This window comes from Schistocerca cancellata, chromosome 5 (assembly GCF_023864275.1).
Source record: "Schistocerca cancellata isolate TAMUIC-IGC-003103 chromosome 5, iqSchCanc2.1, whole genome shotgun sequence".
In the NCBI taxonomy this organism is placed as follows: Eukaryota; Metazoa; Arthropoda; class Insecta; order Orthoptera; family Acrididae; genus Schistocerca; species Schistocerca cancellata.
Window position 1 is genome coordinate 620,604,067 of NC_064630.1, and position 22,733 is coordinate 620,626,799.

The 22,733-nt window shown below is 40.3% G+C and overlaps 1 protein-coding gene across 1 annotated transcript in view; it reads right to left on the reverse strand.

Annotated features, from left to right (window-relative positions):
* Positions 1-507: 507 nt before the first annotated feature.
* Positions 508-22,733, reverse strand: part of LOC126187602 (nitric oxide synthase-interacting protein homolog) — a 72,561-nt gene continuing 50,335 nt past the window's right edge. The window contains exons 5-8 of the mRNA XM_049928791.1: positions 14,483-14,604; positions 6,625-6,812; positions 1,183-1,291; positions 508-1,099 (exon numbers count right to left, since the gene is read on the reverse strand). Coding sequence (XP_049784748.1) covers positions 1,028-1,099; positions 1,183-1,291; positions 6,625-6,812; positions 14,483-14,604 — 491 coding nt within the window. The 3' untranslated portion in view covers positions 508-1,027. The remainder of the gene's footprint in view (positions 1,100-1,182; positions 1,292-6,624; positions 6,813-14,482; positions 14,605-22,733) is intronic.

The window sequence follows — 22,733 nt, forward strand, 5'->3', positions numbered from 1 at the left end:
TCAGACAAGACATCCGCGCATTCATCGTAAATAATTGTATCGTCTCTTTCGTCGTGCCATGATGAAAGTGCACAAATACTTATAAAAACAAAATACTTGTTGATGTGTGTAACTTATTGTTACCTAAACAAAACACCAACAGAATGAAAAAGATACCAAAGTGTTGTCACCGGCCAATGCGCGATACTATGCTCACGACACCACTGTGGTGTTACCGGATGGCAAAGTGTTAATTGTATTAATTAGAAATCTATTAAATTGTCAGCCCTCATATTTTTATAATCTTGTGAAGTGTACATCCAGAATAAGCAAGTAGTGTTATTGGTATTTTCTGTCAATAGTCGACTCTGGTGAAAAGCACTCAAGAAAATACAATTACAGATATGTACACTTTGAACACAGGCTCATCACACTTGACTGTTGTCCTAGGACAGCATACAAGACACCCAACAAGGAAGGAAAGCTATTTTCTTTTGATAAGCGCAATATATTTGTGACAAATCGCACTTATGCAAAGTACAAGCTTTTATTACGCTGCTGACAGCTTCAGGCACATGCCTGAAATTGAACAGAGAAATGTATCATATGGATGCATCTTAAGAGATACTCTAAATGAAAGGCAAAAAGATTAATTCTGTATGAGTTTGAAATGACATACTATATCTACACATGCACAATAATGATATAAATGTAATACAAACACATGCCGATATGCAATAAAATGTAGCCATGCAGAACTTGCCATTTGAAGCAATAAAAAGAATATCTTTATTACCATCATGAGAAAGTTTTACAGGAAAATTACTGAAAAATATAGCGATCTACAAACTATAAATGTAAAATTTCACTCTTACAAAATTTTAATTAGTACTAGAACAAAGAACTCATGGTACCCGTAACATTTAGAAAACCACTGCTTCAAAAAGAAAAAAAAAAACTTTGAACATATCTATTTTAAACATGGTTTAAAGAATCATCATTGGGCTTCTTCACCAAAATAGAAAATATATACAAGATCAAGCTTTCCTTATGCCTGTAAGACTGGTCGTTCGTGCTTCCCTTGCAGTTTATCATTAGTAATAGAATATCCTGTTCCACCCTGAAACGAGATAATGACCACCATTAAATAACAATTTTTGCTATCAAATTTGCATGAACAAAAAAGTTTTACAGTAAACTAACCCGTTGCATTGGAATAATATCCTTTTCTGTGAGTTTTTCATTGGTCAGTGGGTGAAGCCAGTCTTTCTTAATTATCTTCTCAACACATTCCATTGTTATCACATCTCCCCTGCACATATAACATAGAATCATTACTAAACTTACAAAATCTAAGAGAGTCAGCAAAAAAATATTATGTCCTAAATGTTATTTCTGTTAGTGAAGCTTAAAACAGTTTTCAAATTTCAGACATAATCTGTCAAGTTAGTAAAACAGTTACAAAAGTGCTGCAAGTGATGACACAAGAAGGTTAACTTGTTTCAGATTTTTTAGTTCCTCATGTAAAAGGCATAATGATCTGAAACAATAGATTGTTGTACTCGTCATCTTTCAATTGCTGAATATCGCAGGAACCTCTGCTACTACTGATTATAGCTGATGCGTTCAAGAAGAGAAAATCCTCTGGTTACAGAAATATTGTAAAAACAAATGACTGCCTTTTCTTTTTTCCTTGAACTGTACTGATTTAAAACAAATACAAAAAACAGAATGTTTAAGATGAAGCAATGCACAAACTAAGGCTTCATTTCCCCTGTATCCAGTATCAGGCCTGGTTCTCCACTTTTCCCTTATTTCCACCATTCTTTTTTTTTTATAACTGTTCAGTTCCAGTCCAAATTCCTTCCCCTTAAACTTGTCTAACAGAGTTATTCCTTCTTTTTCTAGGACTTCCTCTTATCCTAGAACTTGGTCTTCATTATTCCTTTTCACATTCTTCCATCTCCTACTTTCTTTAGATGTCCATACCATTTTAAACTGTTGTTCTCAATTCTCTCATCAGCTTTTGTGCTCCAATTTCATTCCTAAAATCTTCATTTCTCACTGTGTCTCTCCTCTTTTTCCCTAACATACGTCTTAGAAACTTCATTTCACTGACTATGATTCTTTCTCCTCTCTTCTTGTCACTGTCCAGGTCTCCAATGAACATATTAGCATGGGCGTAAATTATGTCTTGTACACAACTTCATTGGCACCTCCTAAAGGATGCCACTTGGATACAACTAAAGAGCTTAATTTTTATTAATTAAAAAAAATCCACATCTGCTGTATAAAGAACAACGTGATTTCAGTAACAAAGCCTTTTTTGAAACTTTTTTATCTGTTATGATGTCTCATCCCTGATTTTCACCTTTGTCAAGATTACTTTCTTTTTTTAACAGCTTGCACTTTTCTAACAGTGGCTTGGTTCATCACTTCTTTCATACTGGCTGTTTAGTGTATACGTATGACCCACAGAAACTAGTTTGCTGTAGTCCGATTCACGGACAGTGGCATTTTATGCAGTTCGGGCACAAATGGGAATTGTCTTGTTGCCAGTTCCAAGCAACAACTGCGGTATGCATATACATCTGCTCTGTACTTGAAGAATGTATTGTATCTTGCAAATTATGCCTCTCACTTGCCTATGTAGAATTTGTCACTTACTACCACCATCAGCGATGTCAAATCGCATCAAACGGAATAAATATTCACAAAATAACTCTCTACAATCACATTTAATGCTCACACTGGCTATGACATTGAAAGCAGAACATTACTGAATGCTCATTGCCTGTTGGAGAATGCATGGCATAGGTGTGCAGATAAGCCTAAATTCGACTGCCATCGTTTGTGACTCCAACTATAGATGTGAATCACACCTAACGCAGATGGCATCTACCCTGCTTCTAGTATACATGTAGCTTATCTACATCAGTAGTTATCCAGGTGTTTGCTAGTTTTTCACTTTGACAAAGGCTTTCTCTAACCATCTATATTATACTGTGACTATTTTTAATTTTATCTTAATGATTTAAGAGCTACTTACTTTACACTGTTACACAGTTATTGGTAGCCTTCAGTTCCAATAACACTGTTCGACATGGGTTCTATTTCTGGTATTAAAGTATGTGCTTCTAGACCATTTTACCATGGGAAATTCAAATATGTAAACCAAATATCATTGTCAGGGATACTTTTTATGTAATATGTATATATATGTATATTCACAATTCATGGCAAACACAGAGACATTATAGAGAAATTCAGGTATGTTGCTGCATCCAGTAGTGATAGAACGTGATAATTTTTTTTGTAGAACAGTGTAATTTGTCAACTGAGAGGAGCCAAAAGAGGTGCTTGCAGTGTGAACATATCTGCGCTCTGATTATCACTGTTCTACAAAAAAATCCTTTTTTTCTATTTCTGATAAAAAATATTGCGATCCTAGATGTATTTTGAGTGCTGAATTGAAAACTTGTTTTTGGTTTTTTTCTGTCAGGGATAGTTTATGAGTAATCGCAATTTTATTTCTCTTTTCAGTTTCTGATATAGTGCAGCAAACGTGAGGTGAAATTCGACAAACAAATGCACATCTTTATGATGTTATAAGTTCATCACATTAATGGCGGGTGAGATCTAATGTATAACACAGTAACCTTTGTGGATACACTTTGAAGCATTTATTTGACATGAGAAATTACAGAAAATTGACAAACAATGAGCCACTGCCTTGTAATGCACATCACTTTTTTCTCTTGTATTGTGAATCTTTCTTCTCTCCAATGATATTCCAGCAATAATCTGCTAACATAGAAGGTACCCACTTCCTTTCATCGCGCCTTTCTATGGTAGAAATGTGTTTATGGAATCTTTCCCCATGTTCAACCGATACGTCACTACAACTCTCTGTGAAGTAGTCCAGATGAGAGTCCACCATATGTACCTTCAAAGACATATTGCACCCCAAATCCTGATATGCTTTGATCATATCCTTCACCATTGCTTTGTAGTTAGTAGCTCTTCTTCTTCCGAGGAAGTTTTCCGACACCATCTTGAAACAGTCTCATGCGGTTTTATCTTTATCAGTTAAACATGCTTCAAAATTTGCATCTTTCTGCAGCTCCCTGATTTGTGGGACCACAAATACACCTTCCTTTATTTTTGTAGCTGAAAGACGGGGGAATTTGGTAGCTAGATATGCAAACCCACAGCCTGTTTGATCCATGGCCTTCACGAATTGTTTCATCAGGCCAAGTTTGATGTGAAGCGGTGGAAGTAGTATATATTCAGGAGCTACCAGACTTTCACGTTGTACATTCTTTTCGCCAACTTTCCATCTTCGCCTAGGCCATTTCTTTTTCACGTAGTGAGAATTTCGGTCTCGACTATCCCACTCGGAAAGAAAACAGGCATACTTTGTGTAGCCTTGTTGCATTCCCAGTACCATAGCAATTACCTTGAAATCTGCACATATTTTCCATTTGCGTTCATTGTATTTTAATGGATTTAGCATCCTTCGTATGAATTCGTAATTCTCTTTTGTCAAACTAGCGTAAGCTACTGGAACAGAGGGTACTTTATTTCCGTTATGGAGCAAAACACCCTTCAGACTTGTTTTCGATGCATCTATGAAAAGTCTCCACTCCTGTGAAATATAAGTGAAGTTCAGTACGTTCATCAGGCCAGCAACATCATTGCAAAATGTCAGTGCTTCGTCAGTTGAAAAATAAGAAATAAAGGCATGTTCTCTGTGCCTGAACACACTGATTTTAGTACTTTGGTGCAGTAAATTATACTCTTGTAATCTTGAACCAAGCAGCTGCACCTTTTGTTTACTTAGTCCTAGATCACGTACTAAATCACTTAAATTTGCCTGTGTTAGCAAATGTGGCGATGACTCACTTGTGCAGTGATATAAAGAACCATCATCTGTAATTTCTTCAGTACTACTTATTTCACTGTCACTCAGAATTTGACCTCGAGCTCTTGAAGGTACTGGAAGGTTGTCGGAATGTTGCACTGGCAGTCTCGCTGAAGGCAGATCTGGGTAAACAATGTACCTCTTCAACTTTTTGTTTGTAAAACCCTGAATTTTTGTTAGACAGAAATAACAATCAGTAACATGGTCCTTAGGCTCCCTCCATACCATGGGAACAGCAAACAACGCCACATTCTCTTTACCTTTCCACCACTGAATTAGTTTGCAGTAACATGAAGCACAACAGAAATGTGGTACCCATCTTTATCTTGGTCTCCTACCTCTTCTCCAGAGTAATGTTTGTATGCTTTCTTTATGACTGAAGAAATTTTCTTCCTATTTCCGGCAAAAGTGAACTTCCCACAGATGTAGCAGAAGTTGTCCAGCTTATATCGACATCCACGACGTGGCATTTCTGCAAATTTAAAAATACCACTTTGGTAATACACCTGTATTAAATTGATAGTAGGGAACTAGAGGAACGCTGATGTGTAAAAACAAGCAGTCATTTTACCTTCAGCACCAGGCTCAATCAGTTTACACACAGGAACTAACACATTCAACCGTGCTCTGAAATATGACAGTTACTTGTCAGCCAAAACACCCACTCGTTAAGACTGACACAAATTGCGGCTAACACCACTGTTGTAAACTCGATGCACCTGCCCCTAGGAGGCGAGAAGCTTTACTGCCGAGGCAGCGACCGGCTGTCGCCGTTCGAGTTAATGAAATGTTTCAGGTGGTCTTAATGACATAGGTGTGGTGGGGGATTATCTAATGATGTCTGATTCTTCCCACCTGCTGTTGCACAAGAAATTATCACGTTCTATCACTACTGGATGCAGCAACATACCCGAATTTCTCTATAATGTCTCTGTGTTTGCCGTGAATTGTGAATATACATATATATACATATTACATAAAAAGTATCCCTGACAATGATATTTGGTTTACATATTTGAATTTCCCATGGTAAAATGGTCTAGAAGCACATACTTTAATACCAGAAACAGAACCCATGTCGAACAGTGTTATTCAAGTGTTTATAGTTTTGTATAAAAGTTAGTTTGATTTGTAGCTTATTTTCTTAGTATTTTACTATCCCATTTTCTTTCTTTTTAAACAGATCATCCTGTGACAACCTGCTTAGAAATCAGAACTGGTAATGATGCTACTTGTGTGTCCTGACGCTGAAAATACAGTCTCTGTGTTGCACTTCATCAGTAGGCCTAGTCTGTGTATACTTTCTCAGATAAAAACCCTGTCAGTAGTGTGTACTTATCATAAAAATATACTACTAGCACATTTTATGATAAATAAACAAAAGTTTTAAATAGTTTGTTTCAGTTTTATTTTGTAGGTAATCGTGTTTACTCTTCTACTCCACTCTGCTTCCACAAAAGTAATATGTTAACCCCCCCCCCCCCCATGTGCTCTTGCAGATTGTAGTGCACATGTAGCTGCAGGAAGAACCAGGTATTAAATATCTGTACTATGTAAACCAAGTAATTCCATCAAGGAGGTGAAGTGAAATGAGGGACTAAATTGACTCTTAGTCTATAGATTAATGAGTGGTACAAAGAGCAGAGAGTGTACAAATTATACTTCTAAAGCAAATTATGTCTTTCAATAAGTTCTCTTTAAAACATAAAAAAGGTACTTACGTTGTTCTAATAACAGCACAAGGGACAGAATTACTCAGGACATCATGAGTAACAGCACACATATATCGACTTTTTTTGACAACAAGTGGTTTCTTGTCATCAGGATCATTCACTTCTTTAAATTTTACGTTAATGAGGTCCTTGACCCTCAGTGGCTTGCCACTTATAGGGCAGTAAATAGTTTTATCCTGTATAGACAATATACAAATTAGATACAGAGTATTATCCTATCACATAGCAATCTTAACTATACTCACATTGTACTATTTGTTAAATCCGCAAAGAGGCAGATGAGATTGCCAATACTTCCTTTTAGGAGGTGCACTTCTAGTGTAGACAACAGAAGCATGCACGAATAAGCAATTGATAGCACTCTTAGCTTTTGGAACCACAGCTTCGTTCTTCAAGAGAGAAAACAGGAATCAACTGATGGAGGTAACAGAGAAGGACAACACACTTGACACTTACGTTAAGAGGGATCCACAAGGATTTAAGAAGAAGTGAGTCACCCTGATTGCTCCTAAGCATTTATAAACCATATTAGGAAACAAACAAGGAGGGGGTGGGGGTACATTGATGCTGCCACGTGCGCAAGCATGTGCACATGCTGCCTCCCCCCCCCCCCCCCCCCCCACACACACAAACAAAACCTTTCCAATGCTTCCTCTCTGCTTATGATGATGTATTTCCTTCATGACTGTTCCAGAAATATGTCGCGTATTCATGCTGGTCCATATCAGTGGTTTGCTGTTATGGCCTTCAGTCCGAAGACTGGATCGATTCAACTCTCCGTAGTAGTTCATTGTGTGCAACTCTCTCCATCTCGTCATAACTACTGCAAATATTTGAACCTGCTTACTGTATTTGAACCTTAGTTTTCCCCAGCAACATCTATCCCCCACCCAAAACTGACAATTCTTAGATATATCAAGATGTGTTCTCTCAAATGATTCTTTATTTGAATCTGGTTGTGCTACACATTTCTTTTTACATGAATTTAATTCAGCACACCTCATTAGTTTTTTGATCTACCCATAAAAATTAATGCCATTATTATGTAGCACAGCCTTTTAAATGCTTTTTTTCTCTTCTCGTTGGAACTATTTACTGTCCATGTTTCACTTCCACACACGGGTGCACCAGACAAATACCCTGAGAAAAGACTTCATAACATTTAATTTTATTCATTGTTAACAAATTTCTGTTTTTCAGAAATCGTTTTCTTACTATTGCCTGTCTGCATTTTATATTGTCTCTACTTCAGCCACTGTCAGGTTATTTTGCTGCCCAAATAGTTCACGTCTCTTCATTCTTAAAACTGCAGTACGATTCTGTACAGTTTGTAGATATGACATTTCATTCCACGCGTTGTATCTTGCTACCTTCAAAATTTCAAACAGTGTATTCCAGTCAATATTATCACAATCTCTTTCTACATCTACAAGTGCTATAATCGAAGGTTTGCTTGTTTCCAGTGCTGCTTCTATGATATGCTGTAAGAGAGGCGTTTGAAAAGTCTGTGCAAAAATAAAAACTACTTACGTATTTGGTGTAAACCTTTTTCATTTTTCGACAGTCTCCTGTTAGACTTATAAACTTCATCCAACACTGTTCTAATTTGTTGATCCCGTCTGAATAACAGGAATTGTCCAAGTCTGCAAAATAGCTATTAGTTGCTGCACTCACCTCCTCGTTTGAATAAAATCTTTGTCCCGCCAGCCATTTCTTCAAATTGGGGAACAAATAGTAGTCCGAGGGAGCCAAGTCTGGAGAATAGGGGGGATGTGAAATGAGCTGGAATCCTATTTCCATTAACTTTGCAACCACAATTGCTGAGGTGTATGCTGGTGCATTGTGGTGATGGAAAAGGACTTTTTTGTGGTCTAATCACCAACATTTTTCTTGCAGCTTGGTTTTCAAACGGTCCAATAACAATGAATAATATTCACCTGTAATAGTTTTACCAGACAGTCGATGAGGATTATCTCTTGCGAATCCCAAAAGACAGTCGTCTTTACCTTTCCAGCCGAAGGAATGGTCTTCGCCTTTTTTGGTGCAGATTCTCCCTTGGTAACCCATTGATTAGATTGTTGTTTGGTCTCAGGAGTATAGTAATGTAGCCATGTTTCATCCACAGTGATGAAATGATGCTTAAAGTCCTACGGATTCTTCCTGAACAGCTGAAACCATCCTTCCAACACTTCACACGATTCCGTTTTTGGTCAAGTGTGAGCAATCACTGAACCCATCTTTTGGATAGCTTTCTCATGTCCAAATGTTTATGCAAAATATTATGTGCACAAATGCTGCGCAGCTAGCGCCATTCGACGGCCAACACCGCGGTTCCTGGTGTGTCCGCTGTGCCGTGCGTGTGATCATTGCTTGTACAGCCCTCTTGCAGTGTCCGGAGCAAGTATGGTGGGTCTGACACACCGGTGTCAATGTGTTCTTTTTTCCATTTCCAGGAGTGTATTTAACATCCAGTAAATTTCGCAGCTCTGGAATTGTATTCTGCTGGGTGGCACACATCAACAGGACAATGCCATCTTCATCGGAACCACTGGAATCACTTTACCATTGTCTTTGCTGGCATACAATCTTCGAGTTTTTGATCAATCCCCACAGATGGCTATAGGTGATCCCACAACCAAATATGATTGGCTATCTCTTTTATATATTTTTTTCACATATTGACTAAATTCTGTCTATAGCAGTTGCTTTATATAATGTAAAGTATATATTTCTTAATTTGTTATTAGCTTTCGTGTAACTATTCTGTATATACCTTATTGTAACAACTGTTTTATGTATTGTATGCCTGACTGGCTATCGGTAATGTAATTCAGTATGCAGTGGCGAAGCACTGCGTATTTAAGCATCAGTTAAGTATCTTTCCTTAGCAGTTGACATTCACAGAGTCATAACATCTGCTCCGTTCACCGCCACTGCCTACCATCAGGGTATAATTTCTTCTTTTAGTATTTGTTATACATGATGTATTTCATATATTACTGCTATTATCAGACATCCCTCTAAATCCATTCTGTGCTCATATTTCAGTATAAACGTCTGAGGATGGTCATATAATGACCAAATCTGGTAACCACTGAAATAAATGTTTCACTGTGGTCGAGACTGTTTGTTTGTAATCCATTTGTAAAGTGCTTTTAGCCAGACTGCTGTTTCTCCACAAGAAATGTTCTTAAAAATTACATATACAGATGGTGGTAGTATCGCATTCACAAGGTATAAAAGGGCAGTGCATTGGTGGAGCTGTCATTTGTACTCAAGTGATTAATTTAAAAAGGTTTCTTCCACAATTATGGCCACACAACAGGAATTAACAGACTTTGAATATGAAATAGTAATTGGAGCAAGATGCCTGGGACATTCCATTTCTGCAATCATTACGGAAATCAATATTCTGACTTCTGTAGTGTCAAGAGTATGCCAAGAATACCAAATTTCAAGCATTACCTCTCAGCATGGTCAACACAGTGACTAACAGCCTTCACTTAATGACTGAAAGTAGCGGCATTTGCGTAGAGTTGTTAGTACAAACAGACAGGCAACACTGCATGAAATAACCACAGAAAAAATCAACATGGGATGTACAATGAATGTATCCATAAAGACAGTCCAGCGAAATTGGTTGTTAATGAGTTATGGCAGCAGACAACCGATTCAGGTGGCTTTGCTAACATCACAACACTGCCTGCAACGCCTCTCGTGGGCTCATGGCTATATAGTTGGAAGCTGGACAACTGGAAAACCATGGCCTGGTCAGATGAGTACAATTTCAGGTGGTAGGTGCTTATGGTAGGGTTCAAGTGTGGCACATACCCCACGAAGCCATGGATCCAAGTTGTCAACAAGGCACTGCAAGTTGGTGGTGGTTCCAGAAAGGTATGGGCTGTATTTACTTGAAATGGAGTACCGTATTTACTCGAATCTAAGCCGCACTTTTTTTCTGGTTTTTGTAATCCAAAAAACCGCCTGCGGCTTAGAATCGAGTGCAAAGCAAGCGGAAGTTCTGAAAAATGTTGATAGGTGCTGCCACAACTAACTTCTGCCGTCGAATATATGTAGCGCTACACAGGCATCCTTTGTAGGCACAAAGACAAATACTGGCGCCAAAACCTCTGCGTCAGTAAATAAAATTTTTAAAAAAAATTGGAAGACGAGCTTTTTTTCTCCGCCCGAGTTTCGACCACTGCTTTTTCATACATAATCCAACGAAGTAAATACAAATTCCGTATTGTTCATCTTCGAGTTTCAATGTACTACGAAAATCCGACTGGTAGTACTGGGATTTTTGTCAATATGGCCAACTCTACGCTCTGAATTTTTTCCTACCCGTGAGAAGAGATGTTTGCTAATAGGAACCTGATGAAATGTGAATCACATGCTGTATTCTCTTCACCATAAGAATAATACGAATATAAACATTTTGCCATGTATTCTTTCGTGTTTGCTTCTATCTCATTTAAATCCTGTCTGCCAAATAAACTACTAAACTAGAGTGAGACAACAGCAAACGCGGAAGAATATACGTATCGTGTCATGTTTATATTCGTATTAATCTTATGCCTAATAGTGATACAGTCAGAAATGAAGCACGGCAACTGACGAGATTTTTAAATCTAAGATGACTAATTTCTGTGCAGAATTTGATGTACTAAAGAAGCGGCCGCAAAGATTTTCAAACGGAGAAAAATTTTCGCCAAACTCTCGTTCAGAACATGTTCTATCATACGCAGTCTATTATTTGGTTCTTGTTGATCATTATCAAAGAAAGCAGCAGTGTAAGTAACAACAAATAGCAGTCTCTTGCCATTGTTTCGCTAATGAGACGATTCCTCTCTTTTTTAAATTGTAGGCGGCAGTAGCGCGCACAAAACCAAGCCATGCCACGAGCAGCGACAGGCCGTAAACACGCACTATCAGAATGCGACAAACAATGCATGACACAGTATAGTAATGCATTTTCAGCTTCGAGTGACTGACGTAAACACCTATAACATAGAAAACGGCACTTATCAGATCAAAGCAAAATAAGCAATCGATTCAAACCAGACGAAGCACATGAAAAAGGAAGGGTATCCGTATAAATACGAACGGAGCACCTGACGCATAGCAATGGCTACCTGGTAAAGCTTAACTGCTAAGCTTTCGACTCGAACCAAACTACTGTAGCTGTATCGTCATTCATTCGACCTAAATTGTGTCTCATATTACAATGGACCAACTTTGTTTCGATTTGGAGGTGCGGCCTAAAACTTTTCTCTCCCCTCGAATTTCGAGTCTCAAATTTCAGGTGCGGCTTAGATTTGGGATTTTTTTTCCCCTTTTATTTCGAGTCTCATTTTTCAGGTGCGGCTTAGATTCGAGTGCGGCTTAGATTTGAGTAAATACGGTAGGTCCTCTGGTCCAGCTGAACCAATAATTGGCTGGAAATGGTTATGTTTGGCTACTTTGAGACCATTTGCAGCCTTAATGGAATTCATGTTTCCAGACAACAATGGAATTTTTATGTTGACAATATGCCATGTCACCAGGCCACAAATGTTCGTGAATTGTTTGAAGAAAATTCTAGATAATTTGTGCAAACAATCTGGCCACCCACATATCATCCGACATGAATCCCATCAAAAATTTATGCAACATATTCGAAAGATTAGTTCTTATACAAAATCCTGCACCAGCAACACTTTCGCAATTATGGGCAGTTATGGAGGCAAAATCGCTCAGTATTTCTGCAGAGAACTTCCTATGACATGTTGAGTCCATGCCATGTTGAGTTGCAGCACTGCACTGCGAAAAGGAGGTCTGAGAAGTAATTAGGACTTTTGTCACCTCAGTATTTGTTGATGGACAATACAGGGTGTACATAAAGTCCGGGAACACTTTCAATTATTTATTTCACAAGAACCAAACACTGTGCAGGTATCATATATATGTCATTTTGAAGAGAAACCCTGAAAACTTTTTTTCTTGCATACCACTACAGTGTAGTTTGGTAATTTGCCGATAATCAGCGCTAGTCACAAACATGGCAAGTGCAGGTGTCATGCTACGGAAAAGGACAGATATTTCATGAAATGGCCCCCCGATCACCAGATCTCACTCCATGTGACTTTCTTCTGTAGGGACACATTAAAGATCTGGTCCACATGATGTAGCAGAGCTCTAGGAGAGAATACGGTAAGTGACTGCCACAGTCGACAATGCCATGCTGGGACGGATATGGCAAGAATTCGATTACCATATTGACATCTGCCGGGTCACTAATGGTTCACATATAGAATGTTTGTAAAAAAACTTTCTGAGTTTCTCTTCAAAATGCAATATGGATGACATCTGTACAATAAATAATTGAAAGTGTTCCTGGACTTTATGTACACCCTGTATATGAAGTATATATATGAAAGGAGTATCATTCAAGAAAAGCAAACAATGCAGTACTAAATTTCCTTGCAGCAATAATCAAGCAAGGAGGAGGCAAAATCTTTCATTTGTGCATTCGAGTCAATAATCAAGCAAACAATTCCAAAATCTTGTCTGAAAATTTCAGACTAGCGGCAGTTGCTGTTGCCAGTGCCCCAGAAATATTCAGAGTGGCAACGCCAGCAGCAGAGGAAAAAGTGCCCCAGCTAGCACACTGAATGCAAGACACTAAGCGCAGATACACAAATCGTGTGATTGTGATGTAGGGCAGTATGAGAGCTAGTAGCAAGGATATCTGTCTTCACTAGCCACATCATCTCAGTCAGGTGTGCCTGACAGAAAGCTTAAATTACATTACATTTTATACATAATATTTAACTTTTTACAGTTTTAACTTCAGAAATGATCTAATTTGTAGCACCTCACACATACATTAACTGATTGTATCCTAGGAGATGGGTCTTCCCTGTTATGTCATGCGAAGTTCTATGATAATCGGTTTAACCTTAAGCCCCCCACCTCTCTCTCTCTCTCTCTCTCTGTCTCTCTATCTATCTATCAATCATTTAAGATAAATCAATGTAACAGAACAAAAGATTACTAGCTTTCCATCACATCCATAAGTATCTAAAACTTGAAATGAGGTGTTGTCTTCTGAGTGAAGCGAGGAAACAAAATCCTTGGTGATAGCATGTAGCACAGTGGATCACAGGCATTATTCTCGATTTGTGGAGGCCTTACACCAGTGACGTCAGAAGCAGGACCACACTGTTTATTGCCAATATTTACAGGGTCTTGTTTCAGAGTGGGAGAGAAATAAAAACCAACCTGTGGCCAAAGATGGTGATTATACAGAAAAGTGACAAATCATTTTTGAATGTTGTAGCTGTTATCCTATATATAAGGCATTTACTTTTGCTGTAAAAAATAAAAAAAAAGGAGGCGTTACTTTTCTGACTGACCCTCATACATACTTCACTCATTTTAAGTACTGAAGTAACTATAGTGTATCTGCTACAGCCTCGCACTTTCCTCTGTGTGTGTAGGAAAGGGCGGGGGTGGGGTGGGGGGGTGGGGGAATCATTCCATCAGAAAGAAACAAGTCACAACCCACTCAGAGACTTTTCAGGGGAAAAGCAGTGAATATAGCATACAAGTGTGATATGCACTTTTAAGAAAGAAGAAGTAACTTAGGAACTAACAAACACAGGATTCAACAATGGCTGCTTTAATGGCACCACACAGTACTGTTTCTTAGTTAAGGCCGTCAGTTATTAAGTGAATATTAGTCATTCCTCCATTTCCAGTAGCTGCAACTGAAGGTGCCACATGACACTGAACATACCGTACTTTTAGCTTTTCCGGAACTATATTTACTGATTTCATATTGAATATACAAGGTATAACTCACGGGCTTCTTTAATGTGGTTTCTTTGGCTTCTGGAGTCTTTGAAGGTATCCAAAAACTTGGTAGGTGTTTGTCACGTCCTTCGGTCATGTTGGACACTGACGGCTTGTCATTGTTTCTTGTATCTAGAAGAAAACGAAGAGAGAATATTTTTAACAAAGACTTAGCAACATAGTCACGAACTTTACTTCCAAGAGGGATTTTTTCGGGTGAGTTGACAGAATTTTTAACTGTTTGAAGTTCTATTAATCATGCAATAGAAATAGTTTAGCTGCATAAATGGAAATTAAGTCAGTAAAACATACAATTTAAACTTCTATTTGATTTGAATAGCATTCCATTCAGTTAACATGATACGAGGCAAAGACGATTGTCTTTTTACCAATCTCTAATACATACAACTCAAAGAAACAGAAGTTTAAAACAAAGTTAAAGAAAAAGAAGAACAGAGTACTGAAATGCTAGTTTTAAGACTATGAATGATTTTTGATGGCAGCAAGAGAGAATAAATAATAGAAACAAAAATTCAGCTGTTAAAGTACAGAATGGAATAAAATATCTCACTAAACCAGATTCAGCACACACAAGCTTCAGTCCAAAAAGCGAACCACATTCAAAGCTATCAATGAGCACAAGAGGAAACAAAGAAAACAAATATGGGAGAGAGGAGGAGGAGGGGGGGGGAGGGGGGAGAGAGAGAGAGAGAGAGAGAGAGAGAGAGAGAGAGAGAGAGAGAGAGAGAGGGAGGGAGAGAGAGAGAGGGGGGGGGGGGGGGACAAAATGTGGGTAACGATTATGTAATGAGGTAATACTGAAAAAGAGGAAAAGTGAATATTTCAAAAATTTAAGAAAATTATCAGCAAGTATAACTTAATCATGCAGCACAATACCTTACAAGATATGCAGGGGAGGTAAATGTGAACAAAATGCAGGTGTCAGTTAAATATCAGTTGGTATAGACAGGGCCAGTTTCAAGTTACCACAAGAAATGCTATCAAAGGGAACTCAAGCTCCATGGGGTTCCACCACGATGCCTTCCAAAATTTGTAATTACTTAACGAATAGTCTGGTTTCCTGCTAAAAGAAAAAAAAAAAATCTTCAAATTTAGAATGTTAATGGGCTGCATTCACATTTCTTGCTGTCAAGAACACATTCATTGTTAATTCCACTTTTTCTTAAACCAGACAGCTTTGGGGAATAACACAGCCATCATTCTTCACATGAACTAATGAGAATGCAGATTTCCATTTCTCTCCCAGTTGCCAGTGGTGTGTGTGGAAATACCAAAAAAGTTTGATGTCACTGACCAGCTTGGTACGCCTTTTTTTCTACAATGCTAGACAAAGTGCCATTTGTAGGCCAAGACTGACAGGGAGCCCACAGCGATACACCTCAACCATCGCCAAGTGGCAAGTGGTTTGGAATTCCCACTACTAAGCCACAGACCGGGTGAGGTCGTGTAAAAGGTCCTAATGTTTTCGGTATCTTGGTTCAGCAAACCAGTCAGGCATAAACCACAAAGACAATCTGTGTTGGGTGCTATACAAACCTCTTAACTGTTTTATGCAAGACTGTAGAGTGGATCATAAGCACTCCTCAGGCGCCAAAAATAGAAAATGTAGTTGCCACATCCTAAAAGAGCAGACGTGGTAAAAGGGTTCATTATATAAATTTTTAAATCGAACGAACAGTGTTTCTGTGAAAGCAAAGTGTGATGTGAAAGAATGCAGCGTTAATAATGTTTCATCAGTTGATAATGCCGAACAATCATATGTTTGTGGAAGCAGGAACTAATGGCTGATTTAACTATTCCGACTAGCAGAGATAGCTTGTAATAGTGTTACTGCGGAACGAAATGCAACAGGTCAACTTCACCAAGAAGAAAGAAATTCATCTACAGAAAATAATGTCCTTCAAGTTGTCAATGATCTTAAGAATCCAGGAATCTAGCCTGATATTATAAATGATAATAAATGATAATAAGAGCAATTAAGGAAGGTGGATAATGAGACAAGAAAGTGTTTCACTGTTTTTCATTGCTTCCATCATCTTTCAAACGACAAAAAATTAAGTGAGCGCTCTATATTTTCGAACAAAAGATACTATGTACCGATCTTATTCAAGCTGTTGGAGTGCTAGCTCTCTCTCACAAGAAATGGTTTAATAGATTGGCAAAGCTTGTCAAAAAGTCTCTCTAAACATGAACTGTGCTGAAACCATATTATTGAAAAGAGCAAGTGGAAAGAGCTTTCATAGGCAACTAAAAACTAAAAATTACTGGATTAGGCAAATGAAGATCAAACTGATCAGGAAGAAAAGAGATAGAGATCGGTTTTGTTAAGATTATTTGCCATAGTATGTTCCATTAAGAAGCAAGCATAAAATGTTGGGGAATCCAGGTAATGGAAACTTTTCAGGGCAAGTAAAATTTATGGCTAAGTTCAGTCTCATATTAAATGATCATATTAATCATGTGGCAAACTTGGAAGATAGGTGTGGTGTCACCGCCAGACACCACACTTGCTAGGTGGTAGCCTTTAAATTGGCCGCAGTCCGTTAGTATACAACGGACCCACGTGTCGCCACTGTCAGTGATTGCAGACCGAGCGCCGCCACACGGCAGGTCTAGAGACACTTCCCCAGTTGTACAGCCGACATTGCTAGCAATGATTCACTGACAAATTACGCTCTCATTTGCCGAGACGATAGTTAGCATAGCCTTCAGCTACGTCATATGCTACGACCTAGCAAGGCGCCATTATCATTTGCTATTTATCTTGTGATGCCTGTACCGTCAGACCGATGTACACCAATTATGGATTAAAGTTAAGTATTCCAGCAGCTACATACCTTATTGGCTATATTAATTACACTGTCCTGTTCCAGACCTCACGCCAGCCTGCGTGAGCTTAAACGCGTGCTTTTCGGCTACCAATCATAGTGGCTTGGCTGTCTTGCCAAGTCACAACAAAATTGGCGACGAGAATTTTGCGTTCGTATTGATTTACTTGTGTAATGGCTTAGCACATTCTCCAGATGTACTGTCCGAATTTTATCGCTTGCAGAATCAGCAGACGCAGGCCTTATTGGATGCCCTTCGACAGCTTGTCCAGGGTCAACGTGCACTGCAAAATGATGCGGCAGCCACCGCTCACACAGCCACAACACACAGTTGCACCACCTTTTCGTCCTTTTGATGCAACACTGGAAAGCTGGACGGAGTGGTCACGCCAATTTGGATTCCATCTCGCCGCCTACAGAATTCAAGGTAATGAGCGACAGCCTTATATCCTTTCTTGTGTCGGAGTGACCACGTACCGTGTGATAGTCAAATTGTTTCCCCAACGCGACGTAGCAACTCTATCCTATGACGAAATTTTGTCTGCATTAGATGCATATTTCAAAGAATCAGTCAATGTAGTTGCGAAAAGGTATACGTTCTTTCGTACGAAACGTACGCACGGTTAGACTAATAGGGAGTGGGTTGCAACCTTGCAAGGCCTTACTAGGGATTGTGCCTTTGAGTGTGAATGTGGACTCCCTTATTCAGATACTATGGTGCATGATGCAATTGCACAGAACGTTTCTGATGTTCGTATAAGGGAACAGATTTTGAAACTAGTCAATCCCTCCCTTCAAAAAGTGATAGACATACTGGATCGGCAGCACACACTTGACTTTGCTCAGGAATCATTTGAAACTTCGCCACCTGTGTGTCACGTTAACCGGCCCGCCGGGCGAGGTGCACGGAACAGTAAACAGTCCTCGTGCCCGGCCGCGCCAAAGCCGCCTGGCTCTCAGCCACGTGTCCCGCGCCAGCATGCAAATGCAGTGAAATCATGACTGCGGTGTGCTACTAGACATTCGCGTGAGAATTGCCCTTCACGCCAAGCTATTTGCTTTTTCTGTAATAAAAAAGGACATGTTCAAAGTGTTTGCGAGAAAAAGCTCCGATCGGACGCTCAAAACCATTCCAGGCCTTTTGCTTCGCGCCGGAATCGGAATCGAACCAAGGATACTCAGGCTCGCGACACATTGCCCATGGAAATTCATGTAGTTCATTCCACTCCACCCAGTGCTACTCTCTCTAACAGTGACTGTGTTCGTCCCACAAAAAGTGTGCGTCGACATCGACGGAAATCCCATCAAGTCGCAAGTGATTTTGTACCAGTGTCAGTTCACGTTGCACGAGACAGTCGCTCTTGTCATCAGCAGGACAATAAACTTTTCGTGGACTTGGAAATTAATGGCAAAGCAATACCGTTCCAGCTCGATACCGGAGCTGCAGTTTCACTACTCAATCACGACACGTACAAACAGCTGGGCACACCTCCGTTGCGTGCCGCAAATGTTAAGCTAACTACATAGTCAGGACAAGCTATCCCTGTGTTAGGACAGTGCAGCTTTCTTGCAACATACAAGGGACAAACAAAACTTGTGTCATTTTACGTCCTTCGTTCTTCTGCTGCAGTGAACTTGTTTGGTTTCGATTTATTTCAGTTGTTTACCTTGTCTATAGTAGATCAGGTCCTATCAGTGAACCAGACTGTGCCTTCAGCCAGTGTTTCTCATCTATGTGAAGAATTTGCAGACATTTTTGCACCGGGCCTTGGTTGCGCTAAGAACTATAAAGCACATTTGGAACTGAAAGTCAACGCGCAACCAAAATTTTTCAGAGCGCGCAATGTTCCCCACGCATTGCGTGATGAGGTCGCAAAAACATTAAACGATTTGGAATCACAAGGTGTAATTGAATGTGTGCAGGCTTCTCTCTGGGCATCACCCTTAGCAATTTTGCAAAAACCTTCCGGAAAATTGAGACTTTGCGTGGACTTCAAGGCAACAGTGAATCCCCAACTAGTGACTGCAACTTTTCCTTTACCCCGCCCAGAAGATCTTTTTGACAAACTGTGCTTGGGTAAATATTTTTCGAAGTTGGACCTAGCAGATGCGTACTTGCAAATACCGGTGGACGAAGAATCCCAGCGCGTTTTGGTGGTTAACACGCATCTTGGTTTGTACCGATTCAAAAGATTGCCATTCGGGTGTGCATCTGCCCCTGCATTGTTTCAGCAATATTTACAAACTGTTTGTGCGTCGGTCCCTACTGCAGCAAACTATCTGGACGATATTGTGATCTCCGGAAAGATGGAAGAAGAACATTTAGCCAATCTCAGAACATTATTTCAGGTCTTGCGACAAAATGGTCTTCGCTTGCGGAAGGACAAATGTGTGATTTTTGCTCGTGATTTGCCATATCTGGAACATGTACTCAATGCCCAAGGCATACATCCCAGTCCAGAGCACCTCCGTGCCATACAAGACTTGCCTCCGCCGCAGAATTTGAAGCAGCTACACAGTGTGCTGGGAAAAATGAATTACTATCATCGCTATGTGCGCCACGCCTCTTCCATATCAGCTCCGCTTCATCGCTTACGCCATAAAGGTGTTCCGTTCGTCTGGCCGACGGAATGCGAACGCGCCTTTCGCCAATTGAAATCGGCGTTGCTTTCAAATACTTGCCTTACGCCATACGATTCCCGGAAGCCCCTTTTGTTGATGGTGGATGCATCGGATTTCGGGATCGGTGCTGTGCTTGCGCACAAAGATGGTTCGCACGATCGGCCTATTGCCTTTGCGTCCAAATTGCTCTCGTCTGCGCAACGGAATTATTCACAGATCGAGAAAGAAGCATTGGCTCTCGTATTTGGTGTTACAAAGTTTCACGATTTCTTGTATGGTTGTCACTTTACCATCATCACAGACCACAAACCTTTGACATCGCTTTTTCATCCGACCAAGCCTGTACCTCCACGTACAGCGCAGAAATTCATTCGCTGGTCTATTTTCCTCTCGCAGTACCGCTACGATATCTTGTATCAGTCCACTGCTAAGCACAGAAACGCCAATGCGTTGTCCCTTTTTGCCTGTTGCTGAGGATAGAGCATTCGATTCTTCCGAACTTGCTTGCATGTTCATTGATTCGGAAACCGATGACGTCGTCGAATCGTTTCCGATTGATTTTCGTCGTGTAGCTACAGCCACAGCTGCCGACCCTGTCCTTGCTACCGTTCTGCGTTTTGTTGCTACGCAATGGCCCTTGTCAAAGTCACGGATCGAGGATCCGTTGATTCGCCGATTTTTTGCTCACAAGGAGACTCTTTTTGTACGACGTGGTGTTTTGCTGTTGCGTTCTGATAATGATCAGTCCAGGGGCGTGGTCCCACGTTCGTTACAGTCCTCTGTCTTACAGCTTCTCCACCACGGCCATTGGGGTATAGTGTGAACGAAACAACTTGCTCGTCAGCACAGTACTTGGTTCGGAATCGATGCCATGATTACGAATATGTGCTCTTCTTGCATGGTGTGTGCCGAACAACAAACAGCTCCACCGCGGAAATTCTTTGCATGGCCAAAAGCCACTTCCCCTTGGCAACGGTTACACATCGATTTTGCTGGTCCATTCTGGAATGCTCGATGGTTGGTTGTGGTCGATTCCTTTTGTTGTCCGGATGTCTTCCATGACGTCTTCTGCCACCATCCAAGCGTTATCCGCTATCTTTTGCATTGAAGGTCTTCCGCAGACTATTGTTTCCGACAATGGCCCACAATTCATGTCCGCAGAATGTCAGTCATTCTGCAAGGTGTAACGGAACATATTAAAGGCTTTACTGTACCGAAGTATGCGATACCCTCCAAATTCAACCAGTTTAACGAGTATTTATGATTATAGAAAAGTTATTGTGTATGTTAACAATGATTGCATAACATGTCTGCATAAACAGTCAACCCATTAAATTATACTGAGTAACTGACCCACACAAAAGTTTATATCACTTGATCACTGATACAGCAAATGTCATCATGTAAAAACACTAAGTTCATCTTAAATAATTAATATGAAGTACGAAAAATAGTGGCCAACTTAGGTATTTTGGATCTCCTTAAATAAAAATCACCCAGTGAAACCTATTTGTTCACTAGCAGCATTTTCACTCAGTATTCACGAAATCAATCCTATTTTAGACGAAAACCAATGTAATTCTTAATAATTCATGTTATTTACTTATTTATGCAAGTTATAGAAGTCAATTGACAAACTTCAAGAACGGTCGGGAGGCAGTCGGAATGTCACTTTGGTAAAGTGTGTTTGTGTGTTATTGTTTGAGGTGGATAAACAATGCAAATAACATGTAAAGAAAGTACTACTTTGTGTAGTGTCATGGTCTTTGGTGGACAGTGGAATTAAGATGGCCACCAGAGTAATAAATATTTGAAGTTTACGTATTTGTTGGTTTCGCTAATTCTTTATCATCAAAAGCACATAAAAAACACGGGACCTCATGTTTTTAACCCTGTTGTTGTTGTTTTGGTCTTCAGTCCCGAGACTGGTTTGATGCAGCTCTCCATGCTACTCTATCCTGTGCCAGCTTCTTCATCTCCCAGTGCCTACTGCAACCTACATCCTTCTGAATCTGCTTAGTGTATTCATCTCTTGGTCTCCCCCTACGATTTTTACCCTCCACGCTGCCCTCCAATGCTAAATTGGTGATCCCTTGATGCCTCAGAACATGTCCTACCAACTGATCCCTTCTTCTGATCAAGTTGTGCCACAAACTTCTCTTCTCCCCAATCCTATTCAATACTTCCTCATTAGTTATGTGATCTACCCATCTAATCTTCAGCATTCTTCTGTAGCACCACATTTCGAAAGCTTCTATTCTCTTTTGTCCAAACTACACTCCTGGAAATGGAAAAAGAACACATTGACACCGGTGTGTCAGACCCACCATACTTGCTCCGGACACTGCGAGAGGGCTGTACAAGCAATGATCACACGCACAGCACAGCGGACACACCAGGAACCGCGGTGTTGGCCGTCGAATGGCGCTAGCTGCGCAGCATTTGTGCACCGCCGCCGTCAGTGTCAGCCAGTTTGCCGTGGCATACGGAGCTCCATCGCAGTCTTTAACACTGGTAGCATGCCGCGACAGCGTGGACGTGAACCGTATGTGCAGTTGACGGACTTTGAGCGAGGGCGTATAGTGGGCATGCGGGAGGCTGGGTGGACGTACCGCCGAATTGCTCAACACGTGGGGCGTGAGGTCTCCACAGTACATCGATGTTGTCGCCAGTGGTCGGCGGAAGGTGCACGTGCCCGTCGACCTGGGACCGGACCGCAGCGACGCACGGATGCACGCCAAGACCGTAGGATCCTACGCAGTGCCGTAGGGGACCGCACCGCCACTTCCC